This window comes from Megalopta genalis, chromosome 14 (assembly GCF_051020955.1).
Source record: "Megalopta genalis isolate 19385.01 chromosome 14, iyMegGena1_principal, whole genome shotgun sequence".
Lineage (NCBI taxonomy): Eukaryota > Metazoa > Arthropoda > Insecta > Hymenoptera > Halictidae > Megalopta > Megalopta genalis.
In genome coordinates, this window is record NC_135026.1 from 7976734 (window position 1) to 7996288 (window position 19555).

Genomic DNA, 19555 nt, shown 5'->3' on the forward strand with positions numbered 1-19555 from the left:
TAAATTTCTAATAAAATTGTGTTCACAAAATATTACTCGAATCAAGTTTTGTTTTAAGAATCTATTAAAAATAGTGCTCAAATAAAACTTTCTTGGAAGTATTATACAAATAAAATTGTATTCGAGGAATTGATTCGACATATTATACAAATAAACTTGTATTCAAAAAATATATTGAGAATAATGCTGGAATAATACTCGAATGTCGAAATTAGAACCTTGAAACTCGACCTCGAATCTCGAAACTCAAACCTTGAAACTCGAACCTCCAACCTCGAAACGTGACCTTGAAACTCGAACCTCGAATCTTGAACCTCGAACTTCGAAACTCGAACCTCGAACCCCGAATCTTGAATCTCGAACCTCGAACCTCAAATCTTGAATCTCGAACTTCGAACCTCGAACCTCAAATTTTGAAACTCGAACCTTGAATCTCGAATCTCGAACCTCGAACCCCAAATCTCGATTGTCGAAACTCGAACCTCCAATCTTGAATCTCGAACCTCGAACCTCAAATTTCGAAACTCGAAACTCGAATCTCGAAACTCGAACCTCGAAACTTGAACCTCGGAATTCAAACCTCGAACCTCGAAACTCTAAACTTGAATCTCGAATCTTGAAATTCATAACTCGAAACTCGACACTCGAAACTTGGACAACGGAACTCGAAAGTTAAAATTCAAAACTATAAACTTTAAACTCGAACCTCGACACTCGAAATTCGAAATTTGATATTCGATACTCATAAAAATTCATTAATAACAAAAATAGTTCGTCTAAATTAAATACAGTTCGAATAAGATTTGGAATAAGACAGCTGGAATAAAATTTTATTCGAAGAATTTGTTCGAAATATTCTACAAATAAAATTGTATTCGAAGAATTTATTTGAAATACTGTACAAATAAAATCGTATTTAAAAAACATATTATAAACAACTCTCGAATAAAATTTCATTCGAAGAATTAATTCAGAACGTTACACAAATAATATTGTATTCGATGAATTTATTGAAAACAGCGCCGGAATAAAAATTTTATTCGAAGAATTTCTTCGAAATATTTTACAAACGAAATTGTATTCGAAGAATTTCTTGGTGATATTTCTCTCGACTAAAATTTGATTCGAATAATAATCCAAGTCTGACTCGGGGATCACGGGACGTCTCTAGAGCTACAGCTGTTTGTCGTCCTTCCCCTTCTAGTGTAGTAATTCATTGGAAGACGAGTAGTAGTCCCCGGTAGTCCTCAGGGACGACCGGACGGGGGCACGATTACCGGCCGGCACTCAGCGAGCAATTACGCTCGGAATTGTGCACGACCCACCGCTGGTATTGTCGCGTTTACAATAATCTCGGCGAGGTATCGGCGTTGCCACCGGGCAAGGATAACCGGGGCCGAACTCTTCGAAACGGTTTCGCCAGCATTGTTGCGCCGTTACAGTTTGCTTTTCTGTTGCAGACACGACCGTTCAAGAACCACCGAGGACAATGTCGGGCATTATCGAGACCTACAAAGACTACATGTACAACAAATATGGTAAAGCGCTACATTGCTCATGCTAAACCTGCACCAAACACTGCCACCACCTTCCTGCTGCATGCCTTTTTGCCAAACTAAAGTGGATTGGCCGAATTTTCAGTCGTGTTTGCATTTAACGAATTGTCATAAATATCGGGCTCGATGTCTTTGCATTGTTTCAACATTTGCGCGAATCGAAAGTAGCGTGAAAACGAGGTAAACGATGACAAAAATTTAATCGCGACGAACATCTTACTTCGTTCGATTTTACTCGGAAATTGACACAGACTGGATGGCAACGCGTTACCTGTACAAAATCGAGGAAAAATTGCCTCAACATCGAAGTCAGCGTGACACCGAAGTTAGAAAAACCAAATTAATTTAGTAGAAAGCGAGAATCTACCGTAGGAAAAATTTTAGGTTAACTCTACTAAGAATTCTAGTAACATTCAGTTAGCCGAATACGTTGCAATAAAAAAGGAACTTCAAAATCTAGCGAAGACCTAGTCGAAGATAGATCTCACGTACACGTGATCCATTTTCATGCGAAATGAAAAAATGTCTTGCTTCTGTTGCCGCATGCGAGAGCTACCTATGCAGTGTTGCCAACGTAAATTTTGCATCGTCCGTGATAGCAGCTAAAACTGTACCAGAATTCCGTCCCTTCGAATAATTCCCGGATCTATAGACTTTTTAATAAATATATAATAACGATTCATCGACTATTTATTAAATAAATAAATACGAAATAAGAGTAATAAAAAAAAGTGACAATAAATATTGACTTTGTCAATAAAGTATTGACAAAAATTGATAAGAGTCGCACGAGTGATTTCATAAGTCGCGAGACCAAAATCCACAGTCCAATTCGTAAATCCTGCTTTTGTCAGAACAAAAAAAAAATCGAAAATGAATAAACTTTTCCAACGATTGTGACGGAACGCACGTGTTTCGCAGATCCAAGGACCGTCGACTGGTTCCTGATGAGGCATCCAGGACCGTTGCTGGTGATCCTGGCCAGCTACCTCTACTTCTCGACGTCGGCTGGCCCAAGGTACATGAGGGACAAAAAACCATACGACTTGAAGTACGTGATGATAGTGTACAACATCGGACAAGTGATAATTAGCGTATATCTCTTCTCTGAGGCTCTGAACAGCGGATGGTTGTACGAATATAGTTACACTTGTCAGCCGGTCGACTACTCCGATAACCCGTTGGCGCTTAGGGTACGTACCTCGTGCTACGATGCTGTTCGAAACAGATACTGAAAGACAAACGAGATACACGGAGCGTCCCAAAAGTTACTCAAAATCGGGAAACAAGGGGTTCCTCGGGTCGTTTGAAGTAACCTTATCCTTTACAAAAATGTTCTACGAGGCATCGTTAACGAGTTATTAACGAAAAACACTGACCAATGAGAGAGCGGGTACGGCTGGTGCACCGGCTATTGTGGCAACGAGCCGATCTCGCCTCTCATTGGTAAATAAACAAAGCCGCGGATTTCATTTTCGCTAAGGAAAAAGTTACTTCGAATGACTTCAGGGACCCCTTATTTCCCGATTTTGAGTAACCTTTGGGACACCCTGTATTAGGTTGCGTAATAAATCCGTTCGCGGAGCTCTGACACCTAGGAAAAGACAAGGAAAATTACACGAATCCAAAGCGACAGTTCAGATCGATTTTAAAATACATTCCTGTAGAGCTATTTCTATCGAACTCCGCTCAAATGAAAGCTGCAAGTGTTTACTTGAAGGCAGCATAAATTAGATTGCAATAGAATGACGAGATCATTTTGTAAAATTCAAATAAATCGATCTCTGACATCCTGGGGTACGAGATTTATAAATTAAAAGGTTCGGATAGACTTTAACTAGATCCGGGGAATAATTCGGAATCAGCCAGCGCCGTCGGTGACGTAGTTTCCTAACCTCGAATCTCGAGCATTCGATGTACCGGGTGGTCAGAACGATCGCAATGTCTCGCTCGTTCGTTGACAACGCGGGAAACCGATGTCCGACGGGAGTCGCGATTGTCGCGAGTTTTAATCGAGTTTATTCCGTGCACTGGATCGGTCGTCGCACGCGTGGAATTTGACGCGGTGTTCCCACGGTTGCGAAAATGTATTCGATCATTTCATATGTTTCTAAACGGCCAATTAACTGCGCAACCGGGCTCGCGGCGACGCAAAGGCGAAATACATCGACGGCCACAACAAAGTAGCGTGCAGAAGCCGAACGGATCCAAGGACTGTAACTTTCAGAGGACGCGCGGTTTAAAAACGTTCGGGAATTCAATATTTTGCCCCTTCACTTCGCACGTCGCCGGCGCGAGCGCCGAACGGCGTCGGAACTCGTTTTTATCGGCGCGGCGCGACGAAAGGTGTCATAACTGGACCGCAGTTGTTTATCAAATTCGAGACCAAACGGCGCGTTGATCCTGTTCCAGAAAGCTTCGCCGCGCCGCCTGGTGGTCGTGTTGTAAAACGAGTCACCGGTAGCTACGGTTGCTCCGCAGACAAATTCCCATTTGCATAAACATAAACGGAACGATGATGTCGGCGACGGGCTCGTTGCGATACAGGAGCGAAGCCAGCCGCGTCTGATTTCCTGGTAGATCGGCGACCTTAATCGAGGCGGAAGAGAACCCGGACTGTCCTTCCCCCGATGATCACGCCGAGAAACTAATATTTACCCTAACCTTGTTGACGCGAACGCTTCGTACCGCGACCACGCGTATATGGTATTTATCGTCGGCGCGAAGGTCGTCGCAGACTTCCGTCGGCAAGAGACGCGATTTGATATGAAGACCTCTGATAGAAAATATTTCAGGTTAGGTCTAAGACGTGTACGGAGCGACTGCAGCTAGCTCTGTCAATGTTGCCACCTTGAATATCTCGTAAATCTGTGTGCGATAAACTGAAAAGTCCGCGGAACTCCGTAGATCCGCTTCGGGAAATCTGCACAATTTTTGTTGTTATTGTATTGTATATATATATAATAATAATAATAAAATTGTGCAGATTTCCCGAAGCGGATCTACGGAGTTCCGCGGACTTTTCAGTTTATCGCACACAGATTTACGAGATATTCAAGGTGGCAACACTGACAGAGCTAGCTGCAGTCGCTCCGTACACGTCTTAGACCTAACCTGAAATATTTTCTATCAGAGGTCTTATATATATAAATCAAAGCCGAAGATAGTTTAAACAATCGTGATGTACTGGGTGTCTCACCTAACTCGGGCATCAAAAATATTTCCGCTTGTTTTTTATGATAGAAGAAAATGTAATGCAAATCTTACGATGGGCGAAAAAATTTGTTCAAGGATATATCATCTGAGATCTCAAGGTCATCGAAGATTTTTTTAAACGATATGTTTTTCTTATCATTGTATGATAGCCGAGGTCATTGTAGGTCGTTGTATTCGTCTCGACCTTGTCTATCTTGCAGTGACGATAAAAACATGTCGTTTCATTTGAAAAGTCTTCGATAACATTGAAATCTTAAAAGATGCAACTTTGAACGAATTCATTAGCCCTTCATAATATTTGTCCCCCTGAATCAAACGATGGTTTCCCCGGACATTTTTTCCTATTACAGAAAACAAGCGAGATATTTTGGATGCTGGAGTTCGATGAGACACCATGTATATAAAAATGTCTTACGGGCCCTTGAAGTCATGAAGAAGTCCATAGAGGTGGCAACACTGAGCCCGTCGCAAAATCTCCGGCACGTTAGACGTTTCTTTCCACGAGTTTCCGCGGAAGGCGCTAGTGAAACATCGGTGCTCATATTATTTATTTATTTATTGAATATATGCGGCAAGTTATTCATCAGTCACAAAATAACAAAAAGAAATACAGAGGTTAGGTTATCCGAGTGGACGAAGCCTCGCGATAGCCGAGCTCATCCCTCATTGGTCAGTGTTTTTCGTTAATAATTCGCGAACAAATCCGCGGATTGCATTTTCGCTAAGGAAAAAGTTATTTCGAATAACTTCGTAAGTGTGGGAATTACTGCGGACGCCCCAAATACAGCGGTATTTTATAAAAGTAATAAAATCTGACATTTTATAGCGTGTAATCACCTGCAAATGAATCTCATAATTTTTTACACGTTTAATATTGATAACTTGTAACATGCGAGTAACAGCATTTATATCTTAGTAATTAATAATTAACTACTCATTTTAGCGTTATTTTTAGATAAAGTAATCGTCACTTCGATAAAAAAAAATCGACATTCACCGTCACTATCATCTGTCCTCAAATATTATTTACTAATCTCTCTCAGTATTTGCCTCATAGTTTTTTTACTATGTGTGTACATTACTGCGGTCCTTCACTGAACTCTCGATGAGCCGGTGCGACACGCTCGATCGTAGAGTACCTTGTGCGCTACAATGAGAATACCTTGAACCCTAGGAATTGTAGCTGTGCGTGCATATTGAAAAGAACACGGGTTATATCATCTTGACACGCAGTAATCGGAACGTTCGCAGTATTTGGCTCGCAGTAATAGATACATAACCGCGGTAATATATCCACACGTACGGTTTCTTTACGTTACACTTTTCAATGAAATTTTTACTCTCGGAGCACAATAATCTGAGATCCAAAATTTTGAGAAAAGTTATATATTCCAGTTAAAGAATAATAGTTACAGCTGAAGCTGTCAATTTATTGGCATAGAAGGTTTTAATTTTCTGTGGAAGTTCGCCTTCGTTGAAAAAACCGCGCTAATACCTACGCTTACCCTGTGAGTCATGAAAAAGTGGCACAGCGCGTTTTCCATGCTTCTTATATCGATATCGGCGGAGCTCAGCTGATTCGCTCGTGTTTTGCAGATGGCGCAGGCGGTGCACATGTACTTCATGACTAAGCTGGTGGAGCTGCTTGACACGCTGTTCTTCGTGTTGCGTAAGAAGAATCGTCAGATCAGCGCGCTGCATCTGTTTCACCACACGTTGATGCCGATATGCGCATGGATAGGCTGCAGGTGGTTGCCGAACGGTCACGGCACCTTCCTGGGCTTGCTGAACACGTTCGTCCACGTGGTGATGTACAGTTACTACCTGTTGGCCGCGATGGGGCCCAGCATGGACAAATACCTTTGGTGGAAGAAATACCTGACGATAATGCAGCTGATCCAGTTCGCCCTCGTATTTCTGCACAACGTTCAGGTGCTCTTCAACGGCTGCAACTACCCGAAGGGCATCGTGGTTCTGCTGTCTTTGAATTCCTCGATCTTCTTCTGGATGTTCGGCACGTTCTACTATGAGAACTACGTTAAGGACAAGCCGAAAAGGCTAGCGCAGAGAAACAGCGACAACAGCGACGCCAGCAAAAGCGACAGAAACGGCAACAGCAGAAGCAAAAACAAAAGCAACAAGACCAACGACAAAACGGAATAGAGCTGAACGATCGCGAACCGTAGCACAGATTCCCATTCACGCGTAATTTCATCGTTCCGTCGGTACTGGGACTATCGAGAGCCCGGCCTATGCCGACCGTGTTCCCTATCGTAACGACGAACTTCACGGGCGACGATTCGAGCGGACCACCACATTGGCGTAGAAATTCCTTTTTTTACCGCGCATCGCTTTGTACCTCGTACCTGTATCACTGCTGCAATATTACAACGGGGGATCTCGTTTCGCGAGTCCTTTGTCACGCGATAACTTCCGACAGTTTCAGGTGGGAGGGGGGAGGGGGGACTGATACAATTTGTACGGCGTCGATTGGGTTCAAGTCGTCACTATGGCAGCAGTCTGTATCTCGACGAGGGTCCTTAATAAATAAATGAAATTTATACTAAATAAATAAAATATTAAACAGAAGCTTTTGGTTCGGCCTTTTTCATTTTCATTTGCTTATCGAATGAAGGGCGATCGTGGAGTTGATAATAGCACGCTTTGTTAGCGGTCAGAAGATAGTAATAATAATGATAATAATATTTTTTTTATTTGGAAGTCCCAGCGTTACAACAGTATGACGATGTGTCGCACAAGTAGCATATCAAAAAGAAATAACGAAAGGGAAGAGATGATAGAAGATGAAGTAAGCGAACGAGATATGTAAATAAGGAGAAACGGAAAAAATAAAGGATCTGTGGCGGCTGCCTTCGACGCTCGCCAACAGATGGATACCTTTCCCGACAACTATCTGATCCGTCATCGATTTGTATACACTCGGTGATGAAAATATTCGAATACCTTTAAAAACAGAATTATGTACATTTTTTAGAACTCGACAGAACGACTTGAATTTTTTTTACGACAAAGTGTCTACCAAATCACAATTAGAATACTTTTTTTAAATTTCGCTATTGCTTGGGATGACAAAAAGATAATAAAGAAAACTGATGATTTTTAACTTCTTTATCCGAACCTATAACGACTGTTTAACACCAGATTTACGGAACCCGTCAAAATGACGAGCCACTAATTTTTTAATTTACGATTATTCATATTGTAAAGATGCATATATGAATTATTTATTCAATTTATATGTTACTTACAGCAAATGTTACAATAACACTTGTTAAAAATCGGAATAAAAATGTCTTATTGTTACTTTTATAAATTAATACAAAACAGCTGTTTTTGTGTTCCGTAAATCTAGTATTAAAGTATACGTTTTGTAGATCCTGTAACATTTATGCGTACTGAAAATTTCATCGAAATCGGTTGACCTTGGTTTAATCTGTCAAACATTAAAAATCAGAAAAATCGCAGTTTTGTCCCGACTTTTTGACACTTTCGACCAACAAGTGTGAGAATACTGCAGTTTTTGAAAATCTTTTAACGCTTGCAACTTGACTCTGCGTGAACCGATTTCGATGAAATTGAATAAAGATAAAAAACGCGCTCGAATGTACCGGCTCGATGCGAGTGATCGACAAAATGCGTCGATCGATACGATTAGCATGGCATTAAGCTCGTATGGTAACAGAATATCCGACCCCGCCGGTAAAGCGAGAATCGATTATCGATCGCTGCCGTGGCGATACGTGAATCGACCGATAAAATAGATTTTCCTCGTCTGATGTGTTCCAATCGAAGCGGCAACAATTTTTGGTTATTACTTCAGTGATTCGGTTTGTTTTAATAGTACACTGTTGAAAGTGTACTATTAAGAAAGAAGGTGCGTGTTTTCTGGAGGGCTTTACCGACGTACTAATCGCTTTACCGACAACTGTAATTAGATTCAATCGATTTTCAATTTAAAATTTATATTTGGATTTCTTTGATTTTGAATCTATGAATTTAAATTTCTTCTTCAGCTTGAGTTTGATCTTTTAAATTTCTTATGCTTTAAACTAGAAACTAGTTACAGGAAAATTGTGTTGAATCTTGAATCTCGAACCTCCAATCTCGAGTCTCGACTACCGAAACTCGATATTCGTAAGTCGAACCTTGACCCTCGAGGCTCGAAGCTCGAACCTTAAAATCGAATCTTAAAACTCGAACATCGAACCTCAAACTACCAAGCTCGAATCTCGAAAGTCGAAACTCGATATTCGAAACTCGAAAATCGATATTTGAAACTCGATATTCGAAGCTCGAAAATCGATATTTGAAACTCGAAACTCGAATCTTGAACCTCGACACCCGAAACTCCATATTCCTAAGTCGAACCTCGAACCTCGAAGCTCGAAGCTCAAACCTTGAAATCTAATCTTGAAACTCGAAAATCGAACCTTGAACTACCAAACTCGAATCTCGAAAGTCGAAACTCGATATTCGAAACTCAATATTTGAAACTCGATACTCGAAACTCGATATTCGAAACTCGAATCTCAAAACTCGAAACTTGAAACTCGAATCTCGATATTCGTGAGTCGAACCTCGAAACTCGAACCTCGAAGCTCAAAGCTCGAATCTTTAAATCGAATCTTGAAATTCGAGCATCGAACCTCGAACTACCGAACTCGAACCTCGAAAGTCGAAACTTGATATTCGAAACTCAATATTTGAAACTCGATACTCGAAACTCGATATTCGAAACTCGAATCTCAAAACTCGAAACTTGAAACTCGAAACTCGAATCTTGAACCTCGAATCTCGATATTCGTAAGTCGAACCTCGAAACTCGAACCTCAAACCTCGAAACTCGAACCTCGAAATTGAAACTTGAAACTCGAAAATCGAACCTCGAATTACCAAACTCGAAACTCGAAAGTCGACACTCATGACATTGGTAATGGAAATGTTCTGCATGACATTAAAAACAGTCGATTGATTATGGAGCAAGCTAGTCTTAAATTATAGGAAACCGAATCAAAGCTCTCGCATGCGAAACTCTTACGTCAAAGAAATATATTCATGATGGAAGTGGTTATTTAAACGTCACAGAAGAATCGTTAAAATGGAAATGACCACTGTGGGAAAAATATGGTCATTTTGGTCGAATTTCGCATAGTTTTGAACGATCCTAGGGATGTCGTTATCGATAAATAGTCCACGAGACATTGTCACTATTAACGACTGCGCGCGGATCTTCGGTTATTCACCGATCAACATTTCGTCGTGGTTAAGGGTCACGACCATGGGACCCAGGGGACCTCTCCATCCGCTTCATGCTAAAACTGCCGCTCGACGGTATTGGCATTACCGTCCATGGAAATTACGCGCGGTGCATGACACGCATATTAGCAGTGATCTATTCAACGGGATAAGATGTCACTTGGAACCCATTCACGCGCGATACCTACGAAGCTGTGCTACGAACGAAACGCGACATAAACATCGGCAATTAGCGAGTCTCGTTCAGGCTAACGTATACAAACCCGAGCTGCTCGAAAACTACTTTGACTTTAAGCACGCATTCGAGAAACAGCTACACTGTAATATGTTAATAATTTATTTAAACGGTGTCCGATGTTTTATGTTCTTTTGACAGTTCGACAATATTAATCAATTGTTTAAATCGAGTCTGATAGTTTATTACAGTCCTTTGACAGGTGGGCGAGATCAAAATAGGTTTTTTGAAATCGTGAATGATATTCTGTAATATTTTGCCAGTTGGACTATATTAAATATTTATATATATATATATATATATATATATATATATATATATATATATATATATATTGTAACTGATATTTTACAGTCTCTTGACAGTTGGACGATATCAAGGTTACTATCTTAAATATTGTCTGATATTCTACCGCAGTTTATTGACAAATGGATAATTTCAATTACTGATTGAAATTGTGTATTCTTATGTTTTGCAGTCTTTTGGCAGCTGGATAATACTAAAATTACTTTTTAACATAGTGGCTGATATTTCAGTCTTTTGACAGTTGGACAATATTGAGGATACTTTTTGAAAGCTTGTCTGATATTCTATAGTCTTCTGCCAGAATGACAATGTCACTTACTGATTTAAGTTATATATGTTTTGTAATCTTTTGACAGTTGGACAATATCAAAATTACTATTTGAAATAATGACTGATATACTATAGTCTTCTGTCAGTTTGACAAAGTCAGTTGCAGATTTAAATTGTGTCATATGTTTTGTAATCTTTTGACAGTTGGACAATGTCAAAATTACTTTTTGAAATAGTGACTGATAATCTTATAGTTCTCTGTCAGTTTGACAGCGTCAATTACTGATTTAAATTATGTCATATGTTTTGTAATCTTTTGACAGTTGGACAATATCAAAGTCATTTTTTGAAATAGTGACTGACATACTATAGTCTTCTGTCAGTTTGACAAAGTCAATTGCTGATTTAAATTGTGTCATATGTTTTGTAATCTTCTGATAGTTGGACAATATCAAAGTCACTTTTTCAAATAGTGACTGACATACTATAGTCTTCTGTCAGTTTGACAAAGTCAATTGCTGATTTAAACTGTGTCATATGTTTTGTAATCTTTTGACAGTTGGACAATATCAAAATTACTTTTTGAAATAGTGATCGATATTCTTATAGTTCTCTGTCAGTTTGACAGCGTCAATTACTGATTTAAATTGTGTCATATGTTTTGTAATCTTTTGACAGTTGGACAATATCAAAATTACTTTTTGAAATAGTGATCGATATTCTTATAGTTCTCTGTCAGTTTGACAGCGTCAATTACTGATTTAAACTGTGTCATATGTTTTGTAATCTTTTGACAGTTGGACAATATCAAAATTACTTTTTGAAATAGTAACTGACATACTATAGTCTTCTGTCAGTTTGACAGCGTCAATTACTGATTTAAATTGTATCGTATATTTTGCAGTCTTTTGACAGTTGGACGGCATTAAGAATACGTTCTGAAATCGTGTCTAATATTCTTACAGTCTTTTCTGACAATCATGCTTGATATTTGACAGTCTTTTGACACTTCGAACAATATATCAGCTACTTATTTAAATTGTGCCCTAAGTTGTAATACATATTCCTTTGAATTCGAGGAACTGATTCTAAAGTTATGAATTGACATACATTTCCGGTTCACGTCATTGTGTCGGATCAATGTCTGCGGGTCGAATTCGTTTCGTCGGATTGAAAGGAACACAGCCGTAATACGAACACAATATAATCGTATTAGTTTCCCGGATAATACGTTCGGCGAGAACGTCACGAAGTATTTGCATTTGCGTCACTTTAATCACCGTTCCTCGGCTACTCGTGGCAAATTCGAAAATGATGATAGTCGCAGTTCAGTCTAATCGTTATTTCACAGCTCGGAGAATACAATAAAATTACCGATCCATAAATAATAACAATACGTGTAATAGTACGGTGTCATTCTGACAAGTACAACGACTCAATCCTGTCACCGTCTACTTCTGTCGCGAATACTGTTTCATAGCGTCCAACGAGTTATGCGAATTCTGCAGCGGAGCTTCGAACAGGTGATGTGCTCGGTTACACAAGGCCACGGTCGTTATCGATTTCACAGGCTCGCAATTAACAGGCAAATCGAATTGCGCGTGAATTTTTATCGACAAAGTGTTGCTCGGGAAAACAGCCCCGGGGTCGGACAGTTTTGCGTCATTCATAATGTTTTGACGCGCGCTGCAGAAATAACAATATTAATTTATTTGGAAGCTATCTGATACTTTGAATCGTGTCCGGTATCCTGCAGTCATTTGACAGTTGGACTAATACATAAACATTAGCTTTCTAAAACCTGTCTGATAGTACAGTCTTTTAATAGTTAGATAATAATAATTAATTCTTTTAATTTTATCTGATATTTTTTAATTTTCTCACAGGTGGACGATGACGAAGTGACTTTTTGAAACCGTGTCTGATATTCTGTAGTCTTTTGTTCGATATGATATTTAATTATATTTATATTATTATATATTATATTATATTATATTATATTATATTATATTATATTATATTATATTATATTATATTATATTATATTATATTATATTATATTATATTATATTATATTATATTATATTATATTATATTATATTATATTATATTTATATTTATTTATTTTTCTTGTGATGTTTGCACAATGTTAATTACTTACTAAAATCGTGCCTGATAATTTGTGGTCATTTGACAGTTGGACAATGTCAGCAATACTTTCTTAAAATCAGTCTGATATTTTATAGTCTTCCGACTGATGGATAATATGAAATTCAATGTCAATTACTTATTGAAATCGTGTCTGATATCTCGTAGTCATTTGTCAGCTGGATAGTATCAAATAATAATCTTGATTGTATCAAGTTCAGTCAGTTTACAACTGGACAATATCTGCATTGCCTTTCTAAAAAGTGCCTAATAATGTTCAGACATGTGATAGTTCCATAATAAAAATATCACTTTTCTATAACGTGCCTGATACTCTATAATCTTGTGTCTGTTGGACAATGTCATTTAATTATTGAAATCGTGTCTGATACTTTATAGTCTCTTGACAGTTGAGCAATAATAATTACCGATTTAAATTCTGTCTCATGTTTTGTATTTTTGACAGTTGGACAATATTGAGAATACTTTTTGCAATCTTGTCTGATACTTTACAGTATCTTGACAGCTGGATAATATCAAGTTCCTATTCAAATAGTCTCAGATATTTTACAGTCCTTTGACAGTTGGCTACCATCGAATACTTATCCAGATTATAGTTGACATTTTAGTCTTTTGACATTTGGACAATATGTACATTGCTTTTTTAAATCGTATCTGATACTATACAGTCTCTTGACAGTTCAACAATAATAATTACTGATTTAAATTGTATTTTATTTCTGCTAGTCCTTTGGTAGTTGGACAATATTGAGAATACTTTTTGAAATCTTGTATGATACTTCACAGTATCTTGGCAGCTGGATAATATCAAGTTCCTATTCAAATAGTCTCAGATATTTTACAGTCCTTTGACAGTTGGCTACCATCGAATACTTATCCAGATTATGGTTGACATTTTAGTCTTTTCACATTTGGACAATATGTACATTGCTTTTTTAAATCGTATCTGATACTATACAGTCTCTTGACAGTTCAACAATAATAATTACTGATTTAAATTGTGTTTTATTTCTGCTAGTCCTTTGGTAGTTGGACAATATTGAGAATACTTTTTGAAATCTTGTATGATACTTTACAGTATCTTGGCAAATATAAACAGTGGAAAATAAATAAACCTGGGAAATATGAACAGTGCCTTTTTAAATCAAATCTGATAATCAACCGACAATTGTACAATATCAAGTACCTATTTAAATTGTCTCTGATATTTGATCTTTTGACAATTCAGCAACATCAAAATTACTTTCTTCGAAACATGACAGATATTCTATAATCTCTTGTCAGCTGTACAACGTCGAATCCTCGTATTTATAATATTCATATAGCCTCTGAAAATGTACAGTCTTTCGGCATATAGGCAAGGTAATTAATTGTCAATCGAGTTGCTTTGTTACAGACGAGAATTGAAATTGTTATTATGTATCCGGTGTGTTTGCGACCATAATTGCACTGTGATCTCTGCCCGCTATAAATCTTTATCCAGCAATTACCAAACATTTTACGACCATACATGTATTCCCGTTGCACTGCGCTTTCCATATTAATCGACCCAGATGCAGACGTTGAAAGTCAACCTTTATTATGTGCATCCGAACACCATTTTCCGCCATGCGCGTAACTATCAGTTGCCTCGACCCGATCGATCGATCGTCGATCGTGTCCTTCGGCATGGGACGCCTTTATTTACACACAATGAAGGAAGTCGTTGACCGTGCGAACAGTAGCACCACAATATTGTAACAAGCATCTTTCTGCGTACAGGAGTCGACAAAAGTGTTCGCACACCTTCGAAAATGTAACAACTTATTTAAAACTCAAGCAAATGACTTGAATTTTTTAAAATTTTTTTTAAGTGACAGAGGGAGTAGTCTACTAGACGATAACTGAAGTGCCTTTTTTAAATTTTGCTATTACTTGAAATGACAAAAAAAAATAAGGAACTCTCGTTTTTCAATTTTTTTTTTATCTGAATCTAGAACAAAAATTTAAAAAATGCCTCTCGTAAATCTCGATAATTTACACGAAATTTTTATAAATAAATAGGAAATAAATTTTTATAAATTTGTATACGAAATTTATCGAAATCGGTTAGCACAGAGTCGAGCTACAGGCGTTGAAAGATTTTTTAAAAATTGTAGACTTCTTCCAGTTTTAAGTCAAAATCGCGATAAAACTGCGAGTTTTGCCATCTTTAATTTGTTGCATCTCGTAACAACGTCAACTGATTTCAATACAATTTTCGGCATACATATGTATAAGGTATGTACAAGATGTACGAGAGGCATTTATTAAATTTATTAAATTATAGGCTCAGATAAAAAAAAATTAGAAAACGAGAGTTCTTGATTTTCTTTTGTCATTCCAAGTTATAGCAAAATTTGAAAAAAGAAAGCATTTTTTTAAATTCGTCTAAAAAAAAATTCAAGTCATTTGGTCCAGTTTTAAAAAAGTTATTGCGTTTCGAAAGGCGTACAAACACTTTTGTGGGCCACTGTATAAGTCCCACAAGAATTATTCATTCGTGAACAATCCAGATCGTTGCGTCGACGTTTATCCGCTGACGGTGAACGGTCATTGTTACACAATTATTCTGATCGAGCCAGCGATTCTACCAATCATGTATGTATTTCCCACACGGCCAAGACAATAGAAAACGGATTGGGACATGAAAATTACGTCCGAACTCGTTATTAAAATTTTCACGGTGGTTTTAAAGAGCACTCGATTAGGAAGTATCTTTTGATATTGTCATTTAAAAATATCGATTCGTGAGACTGTTCTTCGCGAAAACGATACAACACGTGATTCAACGAATACTTTTGTAAATATAAATTAAGTTTAAGTTTATAAGTTCAAGTTTAGTTAAGTTAAGCTTAAAAACTTAAATATATAAATTATATATAAATATATATATATATATATATATATAAATATATATATATATATATATATATATATATATATATATAAATATATATAATTTATATATTTAAGTATATATAATATATTTATATTATATATAATATATTTATATTAGGTATATAAATATATTTTTCTCAGGTTTGATCTTTTAGCTTCACAAAAAAATTCTAACAGTTAAATATCGTTGAGAAAAAACTTAATTTATATATTTATATAAAAATTTAAATAATTTAAATAAAATAAAATAAATAAATAAAAAATGTATATATTTATATATTTATATAAATATATAAATTAAGTTTTTTCTCGACGATATTTAACTACTAGAATTTTTTATATTTATATATTTATATAAATATATAAATTAAGTTTTTTCTCGACGATATTTAACTATTAGAATTTTTTTGAGAAACTAAAAGATCAAACCTGAGAAAAATGTTTTCGTATTTTAGACACTATGATTTGGTAATTTTTTTATTCGGAAATATCAGTCTCTTTCCGAAACTAAAAACGCGCTGAAAGCGCATTGTTATCAGAGATTAGTGTACCACTGCAACACGTTATTATTGCTCGGCTAACGGCAACACTAACGTCGGTCCGCAATCCGAAATATTATGCAGGGTGCTTGTGTTTTCGTTCACGGATCAATGGTCATGCGTTTTAATTAATCAACTGGACAAAGGAAAACGCGGACTTTAAAACGCGGGAAAATTCATGAACTTCTTAACATTCCGGGACGAAAGGCGTGGAAGTGTCCCGGCAAGAAAGTTGTTTCCCGTTCGACAGGCCGTTAAATTTTATGCCCGCCGTTCCACTTCCTAGAACGCCGCGCCGTTGTCGTTCTTTCGGCGACATACCTATTTCTTGGAAGCTCTGATCCGCGATCTCGGATCCAGCGTCGATCGCCGCGAATTCCTCCGACTTTTCGCAGGCATAATAAAATTATCTAATTTTATCGTCCCTTGGTCGTCTTTCGAGCATTCGAGTACACAGTCACCATAGTGAACTAGCGCCACTGGGCGTACCATAACCTCTGGCTTCTTTTATCTTTGTTCTAAAACCATTCATGTCCTTCGTTTTCTTCGCAAAGCATTACGTATCGAATAAATTTTACGAGTCACGTGATACCCAATTGCCTCACTTTGTCAAGATTTTTCATTAAATTTCTCAGAGGGCTGAATGATTTTTGAACGCTCCATATTTTAATCGGAGTCATCGATTCCTCTTGTCATGGTGACATGAAAATTATTTCAGCTCGATCGGCGTCGTATAGAACGACGCTGTCCCGGCGAATGTATGCGTGACACGCGGCTTCCGGAGGGTGACTGGAATTTTCATTTTATTTTCGAAACGATTCCATCTGTCGAACAACACCGACAGCCCGTTCCGACTCGTGGTACCGATCGAAAAACGCCTGGCGAGCGCCGCACCGATTGAATAAACATTGTCCTGGGTTGTATTGACTCGATGCAGAAGTACCGGCGGCGTCAAACAATATGTTTCGTCCAAGGTTTAATCTCCTCCTCGCGGGCTTGTTTTGCAGGTACCGATACGAATTGACGTGCCGCCACCAGTCCAAGGTTAATTCGAGATTAATTCAATGAAATTGAATAAATACTTTAGTTACCATGAACTAACCCCTTAATGCACAGTTTTCTTGAAAAAGGCCGGCCAAGAAAAATCAATATTTTTTTAATGTAAAAGAACACAATTTAGAACGTTGTCTTGGCAAGAAAATTACAAAGATACAAAAAAAAATCAAAATTTTTATTGCAATTTTGGATTTTGATAACACTGCAGAAAATAGTCGAACATTGTAATATTACACGCGCACATCGACTTTTTTTATCTTTCTTTTCGAATTGCCATTTTTCAGAATAAACATTATTATCAGTAAAAATATTTATTTATACTTCTAAAACATAAATAATAACAATACTAGAGTATTTATAAAATTAATCAAAATTTTCTTTTATGTGATATATTTCGAAACAAGGTGCAGAGCACATAGCCCAACATTGCAACTATTACACATGTAACGACTCTCTTTTCTTTTCCTTTTTCCTTTGCTATCTCTTTTACACACAGCGCAATATCTTGTGGGCGATTCTTTTTTTGGTGTTGGTGAAACATTGATGTGGTGGAATTTTGATATACTGCGCTTTTGTTCCATGGAAAAAGGCTATATTTTATTCTTGAATAAATAAGTGTTACAGCCCATGTTAATGATAAATATCACAATAAAACGATTTTTTTTCTTTGCTTTCACATTCGTATTTTCAATTCTCGATTATATTCGAGTGTGAAAAATTATAGCAGCGTAGTGCACAGTTTCTCGAGTGTGCACAGTTTGGCCTGTTTAGGGGTTAATAATAATAATAATATTAAGACAATGAGTTGAAAATTGTTGTTAGCATCGAGAATGCGAGCGTACAGAAATATTTTCAGCGAACCAAACCTACATACGAGCCGTTTATTTTGAAACTGGCATAAGTCACTTTACCGTAATGAAAAGTGGTGATTTTTTAATGTTTATACGAAATTATTTATACTGAGAAAAATATCAGTATCCTGAGATAACAAATACAAGTAAATCTTCTCGAAAGTTAGCATCCATATTTTTAAACGTGTTGAAGCGCAAACCCTTAAATATATCGACTTAAAAACGAAGCGACTTATGCCATTTTCAAAATAAACGGCTCATATAAAGTAAAATAGCTTTCTATATTAATGCTTTTGTAATTCAATCCTAACTGTGTAAATCAAGGTCATCCGAAGTTCATAGTATAGCAGATCGATGAATTCATATTTTGATCGACAACAACCCTGCGGGGTCAAAAATACGGGGTGCCGTTTGAAGAAGTCAAGATGACCTTGACTTTTGGTCGAAAGACAATAGCTTTCGAAATTTGTTATTTTTCAATATGTAACCGACTACTAATATGTACTGATCAACTTTCATTCGAGGCATCTTTTTGTCAGTCGAGTACAAAAGTATGTATATGAAACGTTACGACCATGAAATATAAATATCAAATACATATTTAGAAATTAGAAAATAATTCGTATAATCACATTCGAACAATTTTTTCGATTTGTCTTAAATAGCAATGAAAGTTCATTGAAATTTATTCTGCAACAAATGCGAAAGAAATATTTAATTCCCAGAAGCAAAAAGATTACTATTTTTTTAAATTATTTTGTGTAAAAATTTCATTGCAATATCTCGAACGGTTCAAAAGCGACCGAAACCGCCGTGCGCCAAATTTAATCGACGGATCTAGTACCCTAATTCGCTCGGTAGAACCTCCCCCGACAGCCCCGATATTAACTCCTTATCGGACGTCCGTGGCTATTCAACGTTAAATTCCCTAAAATCAAGCAACAAACAAACTTCAAAGAAATGCTGAAAAAATTTACATAATTCTAATTACTATGAAAAAGAAAAATAGGTCCCTACTGCAGAGGGGGGGGGGGGGGGTTGATGGAAATTTTCGTAAGGAACTCGATTTCTGTGACGGTTTACCGTTGCCGGAAGAAGGTCAAAGAACGCCGCGATCTTAATTAAAATATAATGGCAGCTACGATCGTAATATGTGTTTCG

At 37.1% G+C, this 19555-nt stretch overlaps 1 protein-coding gene across 1 annotated transcript in view; it reads left to right on the forward strand.

The window, feature by feature from the left end:
• LOC117225739 (very long chain fatty acid elongase 7) overlaps positions 1 to 7361 on the forward strand; it is a 29175-nt gene extending 21814 nt beyond the window's left edge. Inside the window, exons 2-4 of the mRNA XM_033479468.2 lie at positions 1461 to 1538; positions 2478 to 2749; positions 6369 to 7361. Of these exons, the coding sequence (XP_033335359.2) occupies positions 1490 to 1538; positions 2478 to 2749; positions 6369 to 6935 (888 nt within the window). The 5' untranslated portion in view covers positions 1461 to 1489 and the 3' untranslated portion in view covers positions 6936 to 7361. The remainder of the gene's footprint in view (positions 1 to 1460; positions 1539 to 2477; positions 2750 to 6368) is intronic.
• Positions 7362 to 19555: the final 12194 nt, after the last annotated feature.